The following is a 15,187-nucleotide window of genomic DNA, read 5'->3' as shown; positions in this document are numbered from 1 at the left end:
TATTTCCTATAGGATACAGCACAAAACTTTTATCTAATAAGCACTTAAAAATGCTTCACTTAGGGACTTCCCTGGTGGCGCAGTGTATAAGAATCCGCCTGCCAATGCAGGGGACACGGGTTCGATCCCTGGTCCGGGAAGATCCCACATGCCGTGGAGCAACTAAGCCCGGGAGCCACAACTACTGAGCCTCTGCTCTAGAGCCCGCGAGCCACGGCTACTGAGGCCCGCATGCCTAGAGCCCATGCTCTGCAACAAGAGAAGCCACTGCAATGAGAAGCCCATGCACCGCAACGAAGAGTAGCCCCCGCTCGCCGCAACTAGAGAAAGCCCGCGCGCAGCAACAAAGACCCAACACAGGGACTTCCCTGGTGGCGCAGTGGTTAAGAATCCGCCTACTAATGCAGGGGACACGGGTTCAAGCCCTGGTCCGGGAAGATCCAACATGCCACGGAACAACTAAGCCTGTGCGCCACAACTACAGAGCCTGCGCTCTAGAGCCCGTTGAGCCACAACTACTGAGCCCATGGGCCACAACTACTGAAGCCCGAGCGCCTAGATCCCATGCTCCACAACAAGAGAAGCCACTGCAATGAGAAGCCCGTGCACCACAACGAAGAGTAGCCCCCTCTCGCCACAACTAGAGAAAGCCAGCACGCAGCAACGAAGACCCAATGCAGCCAAAAATAAATTTATTAAAAAAAAAGAAAGACCCAACGCAGGCAAAAAAAAGAAAATTAAATTAAATCTTTTAAAAAAAGAAAAGCTAGACTTGACTTCATAGCATCATGGAAAACACAGAAGACGTTATACCTATAGAGGAAGACTGTGGACTAATCAGAAGGTCCTCTTGGACTTGTTCACTTCCTGGCACTGTCTGCTGATCACTCAGTGAACTCTGAGATGCACTGACAGGCTGGGATACTTCCTCATGGACCTCCTCATCACTTAACCTTTCTACTTTGACCCGGACATCTTCCTCGGTACCCAGAGGTAAGGTAGTTTTTGTGCTCTCACAAGTCACATAATCAGCCATTCTTCTACCTGTCTCAGATGGGCCAGGTAATTCTAAAGTCCGGGTATTTTCTGCTTGCTTAAGCTTATCAGGCTGAATCCTTCGATCAATTCCAAAAGGAAAAGTCCAGGGAAAAGCTAGAGAAGAGTCAACTGGTTGATTTCTATTTTCTGAGTAGGAAGCTGAAGAATTCAATACCTGTGGAGAACTTGTTTGTGTGCTACACTTTACAGGACTTTCAGGAGACATAACAATGTAGCTTTTGCGCTTTCTCCTCGACTCTCGGCAAACAGGAATGGTTCTTTCTACCACGCTGCACTCTGAAGATACTGGAGAAATGCTTCCATCTCGAGACGTAAAATTGCAGTTAGAGTTATTTTCTTGTCCAGCATCTAGACCCTTTTCTGGTTGGCTGTTGGGTGTATTCCATAAAATGCTTGATTTCATGAACTCTGAGCAGGTGCTAGCAACACTGAACATTTGCATATAGCTGGCTGCAGCTAGAACATCAATGATATTTTCTGTGTTAATTGACAGAGTGGCTGTGTAAGCATATTCTAAAAGGGGTATAAAGCCAGTCACTGTAACATGATGCAAGTCCAACACATTCTTGTTCTCATCCTCTGCTTGGCCTACAAGTTTGGTGCGAAAGAAATCACTGCAAGCTGCTAGTACCACCTTATGTGCCCGGAAGATTTTGTCCTGGACACGAATAGTGATATCACAAAAATGTCCATCATTTCGAAGCATATTTAGCTTTCCAAGCATTTCCTGGCTGTGGGAAGAGGAGCTATGAGTAAATGTTTTCACACCCATTTTTTCCTTCCTCTTCTACCGATGCTCTTCAAGGATGCAAATGACTCAGAAATGTCCTAAAAGATACATAAAATAAGCATTAATTGATGATTTAGCAGCTGAAATAAAAGGTGATTTAGATCGTTTTCATGAGGCCACCATGCTAAATCAACAAGCTGAAAGATGGTAGTGAGAAAGTTAGTTCAAGGTAAGAAATATACTAAAATACATTCTCTATACCTGTCCCCTAAAGTGTCCTATCAGTGGAGTCTGTGAGCTAATGTCACACTTAATGAGCTGCATAGTTTTAAATAATAATAGCTTGCAAATAATGACAATTATAGAGTACTATTTTCCAGATATAGTTCTAAATGCTTCACATTCGATAATTTTGATTGGCATTATGTCTCCACCAGTAGGTACATTTTATCCCCATTTAACAGAAAAAGGTTAACTACCTTGCTGAAGTCAGAAAGTTATTAAGTGGCAGACCCAGGGTTCAAATCCAGTCAGGCTGGCTCCAGAACCTACACTCTTAACCTCAATGCTTTATCCTGCCTCTTTTAGGATATAAAGCGAGTGAATACAAGTGACCAAGAGTCTAAGTTGTATGACGTGATAGGTCTGCATTCTTTCTTCAACAATTCCTCCAAGGCTGTTATAAGGACTAAATGAGACAATACACGCTGCACATGCTGAGCACAGTATTTGGCACTTGTGAGCACTCAAGTGAAAGCAGCTACTGCTGTTTAGATTACTAACACGATAAAAGCACCTTTCTGAAAGAAAATTTATAAAACAAATAATGTTTAGTAATCAACTGATTGGATTTTCCCTTAAAAAAAAGTTGGTTTGCCTGTATCACATTTTACATTTATTCACTAAAAATATAAAAAACTGACATTCTTAAATACTTTTAATTTTGCAAATCTAATAATACTTTTAAATAATAGTTTTTACAGCACTTTCCCCCTAAGCTCTTTTTACATCCTCTATGTGAAGTCACGGAGGCTTGTATTAGCCCCTTGATGAAGATAAGAAAACACTAATGCTCAGAGAAGTTAAATGGCTAACAAATGACAACCAAAGCTAAGATCTGGGTCTTTTGACTGTTAGATTGCTTTTCCAATACAAGAACACATAGCTATGTACATCAATTATTTTATCTAAGACAAATAACTTTTTTTTTTTTTTAAAAAGTACTAAAATAAATGCAAAACAAATTTGGGGAAACACTTTTTGTAAATAATCTCTAGATAAAGAAGATTTCAAATGCCTCAAAAATATAGCCACCAGTTAAAAATGATGTTGAAGATGATGAATATTTAATTGACCTGGAAAAATGTGTGGTTCTGAGTATTAAACGAATGCACAATTACTGAATACAGTGAACACTCAATAGTGGTCATTACTATGTATTTAGAGAAAAATGTGATGAGAGTATATAGACGATAATCATCTTTGTGAAATATATACACATATGTATATATTTGTACACACATGCACACACACACACAGAACAAGAGAACATGAGGTCTTAACTAGAGATTCATGGATTCACTAAGGGTGCCATGATCCTTCTGAAATTGCGCACAGAAAAATGCGTGTATTGATGGTAGCTTTCATCATATTCAAGGGAATCACTGGTAGACTATGGGTGTTTATTCTCTTCTTTTTGCACATTAAACAATTTTTTTCTTTTAAAAAGCACCATACTGCTGCAAAACCCTAGGGTTTCAGTTCCTCTTGGTTCGAACCCCAAAGCCATGCAGAGTAGGTCTACTTCTTCTTTCCCCTTGAAAAAGCTTTCAAAAACTGAAGATGGCAATCACATTCCATTCTTTCCTAAGGTTCTGTTCTTTAAGCTAAACATCCCTTGTCCCTTTAAGTTCTCCTTAAAATTTGATGAACATCCTTGCTATGCTCTCAACAATCTCCATTTCCCATATTCCTTTAAAACTGGTTCCCATAGTTGTACACAATATGACAGGTATGGCAGGATTATAACTTGAGCATAACTTTACTATTTTTACCTCCCTTGTCTGCGTACAAATATTAGTAAGACTAAACCTGGTATTCTGACAGTCAAATCATACTACTGACTGATTTTGTTTATACTATTGAAAACTTAATTCAATAATCGACTGATTAGATGTGAGGAACTTTATTATGTAAAGAGAGGAACACAATTAAAAATAAAACATTGTCCTTGACCTCATTAAGTTTACAGTCTTGGGCTTCCCTGGTGGCGCAGTGGTTAAGAATCTGCCTGCCAATGCAGGGGACATGGGTTCGAGCCCTGGTCCGGGAAGATCCCACGCGCCACAGAGCTACTAAGCCCGTGCGCCACAACTACTGAGCCTGAGCTCTAGAGGCCGCAAGCCCCAATTACTGAGCCCGTGTGCCACAACTACTGAGCCCGCGTGCCACAACTACTGAAGCCCGCGTGCCCAGAGCCCATGCTCCGCAACAAGAGAAGCCACCGCAGTGAGAAGCCCCCGCTCACCACAACTAGAGAAAGCCCACGCGCAGCAACGAAGACCCAATGCAGCCAAAAAAAAATAACCAAAAAACTTACAGTCTTTATGAAGACGACACACGTACCTAATTAAAACTACACAGCTAGTGCTATGTGAAAGCAAATAAAGAAAAATTTAATTCTGGATGTGCAGGGCAGAAGAGGCACCATGGAGGACAGGGCGTAATGAGAGTAGAACTCTGCCGGGTGATAAAGCAGATGGGAGGGCCGGGCTCTCCTGGGACCTCACACGACCTCAGTGAGTGCTCACCATCCTGACTGCCTTGCGTACAGTGTGTGCACTGTACTGGCAAATTGTTGTTAATGGCACTATAAGTTACTCTAAATGTGGGCATGCAGAGGTCGTCAGTTCAAACATCAATCCACTACATAAACATCACTTTCGAATGTTCTTTGTAAGTAAATGTACATGTGAAGGGGAAAAGATTTAAAAAAAGACACCCTAAAGATTTCCAGCTGAATAAATATAAAAAATTCACTGAATATTCCAACATGAGAAGACAAAATGATCAATCTGAGGTTCTTCTTCATCTGATAACACAATAAATGGCATGAAGCTCTGTGCCGAGCCAGCCAGGTAAGGCCGCTGAAGTAACTACCCTGACCAATCAGAGGCGACATCTCAAATATAAACCTGCCCGTGTGCTTTCCCAAAGACAAGCAATCACAACGAGACACCAAGGCAGCTAGGACTGATCTGACCAAACTACCATTTAACGTATCTGCTGATTTCTCTCTCACAGTAATGAGATGAAGAGGGAAAAAAATGGGAAAGCTTTACTTGAAGTTTTTTGTTCATTTGCTGTACCCCAGTAAACTGGCTTCTTGAAAAACCAAGCCATCAAGAGCACTTAGTTTGATCAGGATCACATGGTTCAGGGAGGAACATGCCTTCAAGCAAGTGACACTCATAATCCAGGGACCATCTGCATGAACAAAGGTGTGAAAGCAAGAAATTAAATAGTATATTTGGAGAACACGTGCAACAGGGTGTTGAAAACATTTCAATCTTGGTTTGGGTGGAGGCCCCAAACAACAGATACTGCATCCAAAGTGAGGTGCAAGGCCACCTGTGCATGGAGGCAGGGGAAAACTTAGTTTCAACCTTGAGTTACACCCACCTTCCACGTTCAAAGAATTAAACGTTAGAAAAGGATTTTTGCCAAGTGATCAGTGTGTTGTGAGTTTCAAACCCTCTCCCACTCCCTTCTACTCCCCCATAATGGAAAGGGGTTAAGGCAAGTTTGCCCTTAGTTTACGGAAAATGTGTCACACTTGAAAAAAATCTAATGGATACAAGTCTGATTTAAACTCTGGCCAAGACTAGGAAGTATGCTTACCATCTCCCAACAGCATATAAAAGCAACGCCCGGGGTGGCTGAAGAGACTCTGGTGCCCAAATACTGGGTGCACATCCTGGTACCACCATGTGTAGCAGTGGGACCTTAGGCAAGTCACCAAACTTCACCGTAATTTCTTCAGCAGTGAAACAGGGATAACAGAACCTACTTCAGAGAGCTCTGAGCATTAACTGGCCTGATACACATAAAGTGCTTTTAACCGTACTTAGCACGAAATAAATGCTACAGAAACATCAGCCGCTGCTGCTACTGTTATTAAAGACCTTTTCTTCTGATTCAATCCTGGCTTCTCTCAATCCTGGAGGGGCCAGAAACCACAGTCAGCAAATGAGGAGGAATAAAAGGGCAGAGAGGAAAAACAGAAAGAAAAGGAAGCCAAACAAACCTCACTTTCCACTGCAGACCTATAGTTGGCCTGAGGTGGGCAAAGAAGAAAATCTTTAACTCTGAATTAAATTTATTAGTTCTCAAAAATAATGTTTCTATTCCCTGAAAGTAACCAGAAAAGTTATTAAGACTTGCCCTTCAAGAGGTTGGAGGGAGTATTAACCCCACAGAATAAATTTATATGGATGGTGGAAGACAAAAATAAAATGGATTCTGAGTACCTTCCGTAAATTGTGTTTGTTCAATGTAATGGTTACACACATATGGTACAAAGTATAATACAGATGGAGGTATGGAATGGAAGGAAGATGAAGATTAGACTGGGAAATGCCCTGTATGCCATGTACTTATTACATTAATTTCCCAACACAGGTCTGTGAAAACTTAGTCTCATGGCATACTCTATAATAAATTACACAAATATAATTTAGAAATACTGCAGTAACATACATTGTGGCAAAACTTGGAATGAGATTATGTTATTTGAAAAAGTCATACATAATATGGATAGTACAGAAGCCAGAAAGTATGTCCTGAAATTTTTATAAATTAGATAATTCTATTTAAAAAAACCTCATATCTCTCCATATGCGTATAGATGAATATGTATGTGTGTAGTTATATATTTAATTTGGAACTCATTTAAAATTCTCAAATAAATATTTTTTAAATCCAATTACTAATGCAGAATTTATGTAGCACTCAAAATAAAAATGTATTTTGTAATAGTTTGCAATTTGAACTAGTGAGTAATTCAGAAAGTTCCCTTCCCATCCCTTTTATTCCAAATTACTTATGAAATAGTATATACGTGTTTATGAAAGCAGCCGTTGCTAAACAACATATATTTTAAGGAGAGAAAAAAATCCTATGATTCTGTTTTGCAGTTGGGTTGAAAAACATTTACCAAATAAGGTATATAGCCCAGTTGCTAGAATAGTTTAAGTTAGACAAATACTAAGTTTTGAACTCTGACTCTTCCATTTACCATTCAGGCATTAATCTTAAGTCTAGTTACTTCATCTCTCTATGCTTCAGTTTTCTCATTTGTAAAACAGGAATGGAAATTACACTTTCAAGATAGTCAAGAGGACTGAATTAGCACAATTCCTGGCACAAAGTAAACATTCAATAAATGTTAGCTTCTATTATTACCCTAGAAAAAGTGTGAATAAAACGAAATGGAGATAGAATTTCAAAATATCTACTCTATTTCTTATATGACACAGAGCACATCTTGAATATGTATATTTTGATATAAAGATTAACTGATAAAAATTATCAGAGGATTTGAGATTAAAATGGAGTAGCTCGGACTTCCCTGGTGGCACAGTGGTTAAGAATCCGCCTGCCAATGCAGGGGACACGGGTTCGATCCCTGGTCCGGGAAGATCCCACATGCCGCAGAGCAACTAAGCCCGAGCGCCACAACTACCGAGCCTGCACTCTAGAGCCCGCGAGCCACAACTACTGAGCCTGCGCTCTAGAGCCCATGAGCCACAACTACTGAGCCTGTGCTCTAGAGCCCACGTGCCACAACTACTGAGCCTGCACTCTAGAGCCCGCGAGCCACAACTACTGAGCCTGCGCTCTAGAGCCCGCATGCCACAACTACTGAGCCTGCACGCCACGACTACTGAAGCCCGCATGCCTAGAGCCCGTGCTCCACAAGAGAAGCCACCGCAATGAGAAGCCCGTGCACCGCAACGAAGAGTAGCCCCCACTCACCGCAACTAGAGAAAGCCCGTGTGCAGCAACGAAGATCCAATGCAGCCAATAAATAAATAAATAAACTTAAAAAAAAATGGAGTAGCTCTTCAGCATATAAAGTGAGGTGGTTGCCTCAGATGATTAAAGAGAAAGTAATGAGAGACTGCTAACCTTGAAACTAATTTGCGAGGATGTGAAACTTGATATTTAATAAGAATTTGCATGTTTAAATATCCAGCCACATCTCAAAACTGGACACTAACTTTCCAAATTATTCTAACAAGGTTTTAATTATGCTAAAACTGAACTGAGATAACTTCGTTCCCACCCTATACTCTAATTAAAACCAATCAAGGACAGAAAAGAAGGTTAGGGAGAGAGACATACTGAATTTAAGATGCCTCTAATAGGAATAGCCAGGTGGAATTTATATATGAAGTATCTGTACTAGTTGACTGTGTACAGTAGCAAATGCAGCACTAGGACCTTCAGATATGTTATCTCACATGAGGTAAGATGATAATAATCTGATTTTACAGAGGAATTGAGACTTGAAACACTGCTTGTTTGAGGCCACTTATTTTTATGTTTATACCAATGCTAAGGACCTAGGACCTTATGCAATAGGTAACCACTGGAGAACCGTTGGAGAGCAGTGTTATTTACAGCTACATTTTAAGATTATCCTGGTAGCGATATAGAGGGTGGCTGTTATAGCAGTACAAGTGTAAGATAAGATAAAGTCGAACTAAGTCAGTGGCAGTGAGGATAGAGAACATAAATTGAGAAATATTTAGGAGGTAAAACCACCTAGGCATGATTTTGTGTTGGGGATGGGATGGGGGAGTAGTAGGAAACAAGAATGTAACCCTAGGTTTTGACATGGATGGTTGAGTGGATGGTATTTTCACCAAACAAGGCAGTGAAAGAGGAAGAGCTGGTTTTGGTAGGGGTTATATTTGAATGAAAAGAAATATATTGGTTTTAAGCATACAACCTGAAATACTTCTGAGAGGAATATCCAAGAGTACATGTATATATGAAGTTGCCCATTCTGGTCTGGAGTTCGGGGAAGAGGTCGGAGCTGGACCTAAATACTGGGTTTTACGTAAGTCACTGGTAAATTTCATCCTGTTGAATTTGTTAGAGCCTAAGATATCTAAAGAATGTGTAGGGAGCAGAGGCAGGAAAGCAAGTTGTGAGAAGCTTGGAGCAAGCAGAGAGCAAAAGGATTCGGTGAAAACATTTTATGGTGTCTAATTTATATTTTGAACCTGTCCAGTATTTAGCATAATACAGAGGCAGTGAAATACGTGAATGGATAGATATATGTCCTGAAATTTCTATCTGGTTTGGCTATATACAGTGCCTATATCTATTCATTATCAGTGGTTAAAAGGTGAAGATAAAGTTGCAATTTGAATTTACAGCCTTGAATTTGAATTAAAAGCATCAGTATGAACTCATAACGTAGTTAATCTTCAGCCATGAATATCCCTAGCACCCAGACTGGCTTCCAAATTCCATTTCCCACTAAAAGAAATCATGGCTCCTTAGAGAAACGGCAGATTGCACTTTGGGGGCAGTAAATGTCCACCTGGAATATCTTATCAGCTATGCAAGTAAGCTATCAAAGATCACTAGGGGTATGCCAAAATGCAAGTCACTTTGAGGAGGTTCCCAATGGCAAAAAATGGGACAGTAAACTGAATCAATGAAATACATTCATGAGTTCACATGACACTAGAAACAAAAACAAACCTAATCCATCACCTTTAAAGATGCTAATGAACCAAAAAATTATTTTGAAAACTGGTTTTAAAAAGAGGGAAAGAGGGACTTCCCTGGTGGGCCAGTGGCTAAGACTCCGTGCTCCCAATGCAGGGGGCCCAGGTTCGATCCCTGGTCAGGGAACTAGATGCCACATGCATGCTCCAACTAAGAGTTTGCATATCACAACTAAGGAGCCCGCATGCCGCAACTAAGGAGCCCACAAGCTGCAACTAAGACCCAGTGCAACTAAATTTAAAATAATAATAATAAAAGATCTCACATGCCACAACGAAGATCCTACATGCCTCAACTAAGACCTGGTGCAGCCTAAATAAACAAATTAATTAATTAATTAATTATTAAAGGGGGGAGAATAAAGCATTTATCCTGCCTTTCCAATATAAACAGTGTTTTTAAGTAATCAAATAGAATATGAAAGGTTTCTCTTTATAGAAATATTCCAGCTAATAAATGAAGAAAGAATGTCAGAATTAGAAGAACACCATTTTGCACGCCCCCCCCCCCCAAATAAAGAGGCATTAATCATCATGGTTTATAACTTCACAGAAAGAGCAGTAAGACACTGCAAAAAAGACTGAACAAAAATCTGACCAAGTTTCTAGATCCAACTACCAATTCACAGTAAATACAGAGGAACAGGAATATGTTAAGCTATACCACTGCAGTGCAAACGGCAAATTTAGACTGTGAGAAACTCTACAGGACAGAAGACTTGGAAGGAAAAAAACAGCAAGGAAGAAAGAGATAAAGGGGGAACTAGAATGGGGAACTTTGTGCATATCTTAAAGAATAAACTTATGAGATAATTGGAAATTTGTTTTTATTGACTACTGGAAAATGTCAAGAAATTATTGTTAATTTTTAAATGCAATAACATTGTTATACATTTTATAAAACAGTTTTACTGAGATACAATTCACATCCTATACAATTCATCCCTTTAAAGTGTAGAATGCAAAGATTTTTGAGTATATTCATGTACGTACAAAAATTACCCATTTTAGGACTTTCTCATACCTCAAAAAGAAACCCTGTATGTTAGCTAACACCACCATCCTCTCCCCTCCACCTCACCTTCCACCTCTCTGCCAACCCTAAGCAACCACTAATCTACTCTGTTTCCATAAGTTTCTTTATTCAGCACTTCCACATGAATGGAATCATATAATTTGTGAACTGTGGCTGGCTTCATTCACTTACCACAGTGTTTTCAAGGTACATCCAAGTTGTAGCAAGTATCAGTGTTTCACTAATTTTTATGCCCAAATAATATTCCACTGTATGGATGTAGCACATTTTATCTATTCACCAGTTGATGGACATTTGGGTTGTTTCCACCTCTTAGCTATTACGAATAACTGTAACCATTTGTGTACAAGTTTCTGTCTGGACACACGTTTACTATTTTCCTGAGTACCACTTTAGGAGTAGAATTGAGTCCTAAGGTAACTCTTTTGCTTAATTGTTTCAGAAACTGCCAGGCTGTTTTCCAAAGTGGCTGTACCTTTATGTTCTGATTTCTCCAAATCTCACCAATACTTCTTATTATTTGACTTCCTGATTCTAGCCATCCTAAGGGGTGTGAAGTGGTATCTCACTGTGGTTTTGATTTGCATTTCCCTGATAACTAATGATGCTGAACATCTTTTCATGTGCTTATTGGCTATTTGCAAATCATCCTTGGAGAAATGTCTATTCAGCTGCTTTGTCCATTTTTTAACTGGGTTGTCTTTTTATTATTGAATTGTAAAAGTTCTTTATTCAAGACACAAGTTGCTTATCAGATATACAGTTTACAAAAATTTTCTCCCATTCTGTGGGTTGTTATTTCACTTTCTTGGTGTCCTCTGAAGCAGAAGGTTTTAATCTTGATGAAGTTTAACATCTATTTTTTTCTTTTGTTGCTTGTGTTTTTGGTGTCATATCCACGAATACCTTGCCAACTCCCATGTCATGAGGAATTACCTCTGTCTTATTCTAGCAGTTTTATAGTTTTAGCTCATTTTGAGTTATTTTTTATATATGATGTGAGGTAAAGGTCCAACTTCAGGGCTTCCCTGGTGGCGCAGTGGTTGAGAGTCTGCCTGCCAATGCAGGGGACGCGGGTTCGAGTCCTGGTCTGGGAGGATCCCACATGCCGCGGAGCGGCTGGGCCCGTGAGCCACAGTTGCTGAGCCTGCGCGTCTGGAGCCTGTGCTCCGCAACAAGAGAGGCCGCGATAGCGAGAGGCCCGCGCACCGCGATGAGGAGTGGCCCCCGCTTGCCGCAGCTGGAGAGAGCCCTCGCACAGAAACGAAGACCCAACACAGCCATAAATAAAATAAATAAATAAAAATTAAAAAAAAAAAAAAAAAAAAAAAAAGGTCCAACTTCATTCTTCTGTATGTGGCTACACAGTTGTCCCAGTACTATTTGTTAAAAAGACTATTCTTCCCCATTCAATGGTCTTGACAGCCTGGTTGAAAATCAGTTAAGCATAGATATATGGGCTTACATCTGGAGTCTCAATTCTATTCCATTGTTCTATATGTCTATCCTTATTCTTATTGATTACTGCTACTACATAGTAAGTTTGAAATCAGGAAGTCTGAGTCCTACATATTTGTCCCTTTTTCAATATTGTTTTGGCTATTCTGGGTTCCTTGTAACTTACTTAATTTATTTATTTTTGGCTGCGTTGGGTCTTCGTTGCTGCATTCAGGCTTTCTCTAGTTGCGGTGAGTGGGGGCTACTCTTCGTGGTGGTGCACGGGCTTCTCTTGCTGTGGAGCATGGGCTCTAGGCACATGGGCTTCAGTAGTTGTGGCACACGGGCTTAGCTGCTCCACGGCATGAGGGATCTTCCTGGACCAGGGCTCGAACCTGTGTCCCCTGCATTGGCAGGCGGATTCTTAACCACTCCATCACCAGGGAAGCCCCCCTTGTAACTTTTAGAATCAGGGTGTCAACCTCTACAAAAAAAATCAGCTGAGATTTTTTTTTTAATTCATTAATTAATTTATTTTGGTTGCATTGGGTCTTAGTTGCGGCTTGTCAGCTCCTTAGTTGCAGCATGCGGGCTCCTTAGTTGTGGCATGTGAACTCTCTAAGTTGCCGCATGCATGTGGGATCTAGCTCCCTGACCAGGGATCGAAACTGGGCCCCCTGCTTCGGGAGTGCAGAGTCTTATCCACTGCGCCACCAGGGAAGTCCCTCATCTGAGATTTTGACAGTGATTGTGCTCAAGTTTATAGATTAGTTTGGGGTGTACTGCCATCTTCACAACACTGAGGCTTCCAATCCATGAACATGGGGTGTTTTTCCATTTACTTAGACCATCTTTAATTTCTTTCAACAACGTTTGGTAGTATTCAAAGTATAAGTTTTGCACTTCCTTTGTTAAATTATTTCCTAAGTATTTTATCCTTTTTGATGCTACTGTGAATGGAACTGCATTAATTTCATTTCTGATGGTTCATTGTTCATCGTATTCCTTTATAATCTTTATTACTTCCTTCCTTCTGGTTGCTTTAGCTTTAGTTTCCTCTTCTTTTCCCAGTGTCTTAAGGGGAAGGATGGTTATTAATTTGAGATCTTTCTTCTTCCTTAATATAGGTATATACAACTATAAATTTCCATCTAAGCATTGCTAGAGCTGCATACCATAAGTTTTGGTACGTTGTATCTTCATTTTAATTCACCTCAAAATGTTTTCTGATTTCCTGTTCGACTCCTTCTTTGACCCGCTGGTTCTTTAGGAATGCATTGTTTTATTTTCACATATCTACGAGATTTCCAAAATTTGTCCTGCTATTGATTTCTAATTTCATTCCAATAAGGTCTCAGAACATACTTTGCATTATTTCAACCTCTGAAGATCTACTGAGGTTTGTTTTACGGCCTAGCATATGAGCTACAGTGGAGAATGCACTTGAGAATGTATATTCTATTGTTAATGGGTGCAGTGTTCTATAGTTGTCTGCTAGGTCTAGTTGGTTTATAGCGTCTACTTCCTGTTGATCTTCTGTCAGCTATTCTATTCTCTTTATTTATTTATTTTATTTTTTGGCCATGCCATGTGGCATGTTGGGATCTTAGTTCCCCGACCAGGGATCCAACCTGTGCCCCCTGCAGTGGAAGTGTGGAGTCCTAACCACTGGACCACCAGGGAATTCCCAAGCTATTCTATACATTACTAAAAGTGGTGTATTGAAGTCTCCATCTATTAATGTTGAATTGTCTATCTCTCCATTTCTGTCCATTTTTGTTTCATGTATTTTGGTACTCTGTTGATAAGTGCATTAATTTTTATAATTGTTGTATCTTCCTGATGAAGTGACCCTATAATCATTATAAAATGTCCCCAGTAACATTTTTTGTTAAAGTCTATTTTGTCTGCTATTAGTACAACCACTCTGGTTTTCTTGTAGTTGCTGTTTGCATGGTAAATCTTTTTTCTATTCTCTTTCAATCTGTGTCTATCTTTGGATCTAAAATGTGTCTCGGACTTCCCTGGTGGCACAGTGGTTAAGAAAATGCCTGCCAATGCAGGGGACATGGGTTTGAGCCCTGGTCCGGGAACACCCCACACGCTGCAGAGCAACTAAGCCCGTGTGCCACAACTACTGAGCCTGCGGTCTAGAGCCCGTGAGCCACAACTGCTGAGCCCGAATGCCACAATTACTGAAGCCCGTGCACCTAGAGCCCATGCTCTGCAACAAGAGAAGCCACCGCAATGAGAAGCCCGTGCACCGCAACGAAGAGTAGCCCCCACTCGCCGCAACTAGAGAAAGCCCACGCGTAGCAACGAAGACCCAACGCAGCCAAAAACAAATTAATTAATTAAAAAAAAATGTGTCTCCTGTAGACAGCATGTAGCTAGATCATTTTTTTTTGGTAGCCCAATTTGAGAATCTCTGCCTTTTGACTGTTTAATCCAGTCACATTTAATGTTATTATTGATATAGCTGGATTTATGCCTTTCATTCTAATTTGTTTCTATATGTCTCATGTCTTTTTTGTTCCTCTATTCTTCCTGTAGTGAATTCTTTTGGATTAAATGAGTATTTTCTAATGTAGCACTGTAATTTCCTTAATGACTTTTCTATTTTTTTGAGTTACATTCTCAGTGACTGCTCAAGAGTTTACCATATAAATCTCAACTTACCAGAATCAGCTATTGATTTCTACTAGCTTAATATCAGTGACTCACAGAAACATTACTCCTTCCTCCCTTCTCCTAGTACTATTATTATATATATATTAATGTTACAAACACAACATTGTTATGATCATTACTTTACCATCTGTAGTCACTTGTTTAGCCTAATACAGTTTTGTTCCCCCCGTTTTTGAGCTATTATTGACAAATACATTACATTCATCACACTTCTATATGTTATAGGCCCAATATTACATTATATACCTATTTTATAACTTGCGTTTTAAATCAGTTATGAGAAGAAAGAAAAATATCCATTTCTACTATTTTTAATAATTACATATTTACCTATACCAATGCTCTTTTGTTTGTGTGTGCATTTGAATTACTATCTAGGGTCATTCGTTTTCAGCCTTAAGAACTTCTTTCAGTATTTCTTATAAGGTG

General features: G+C 39.8%; 1 protein-coding gene across 3 annotated transcripts in view; it reads right to left on the bottom strand.

Moving 5' to 3' along the window:
• The window catches only part of ZBTB44 (zinc finger and BTB domain containing 44), a 70,268-nt gene that overhangs the window by 21,589 nt on the left and 33,492 nt on the right, over window positions 1-15,187 (bottom strand). For 2 of the 3 annotated variants that reach the window (XM_068555815.1, XM_068555816.1), the window contains exon 2: window positions 814-1,887. The exons of the other annotated variant lie outside the window; for it this stretch is intronic. In XM_068555815.1, coding sequence (XP_068411916.1) covers window positions 814-1,831 — 1,018 coding nt within the window. In that variant the 5' untranslated portion in view covers window positions 1,832-1,887. The remainder of the gene's footprint in view (window positions 1-813; window positions 1,888-15,187) is intronic. 3 annotated transcript variants of the gene reach the window in all.

Source organism: Eschrichtius robustus, chromosome 11 (assembly GCF_028021215.1).
Source record: "Eschrichtius robustus isolate mEscRob2 chromosome 11, mEscRob2.pri, whole genome shotgun sequence".
Classification (NCBI taxonomy): domain Eukaryota; kingdom Metazoa; phylum Chordata; class Mammalia; order Artiodactyla; family Eschrichtiidae; genus Eschrichtius; species Eschrichtius robustus.
The sequence above is the reverse complement of the archived record's forward strand: the minus strand, read 5'-3'. Positions and strand labels throughout refer to the sequence as shown.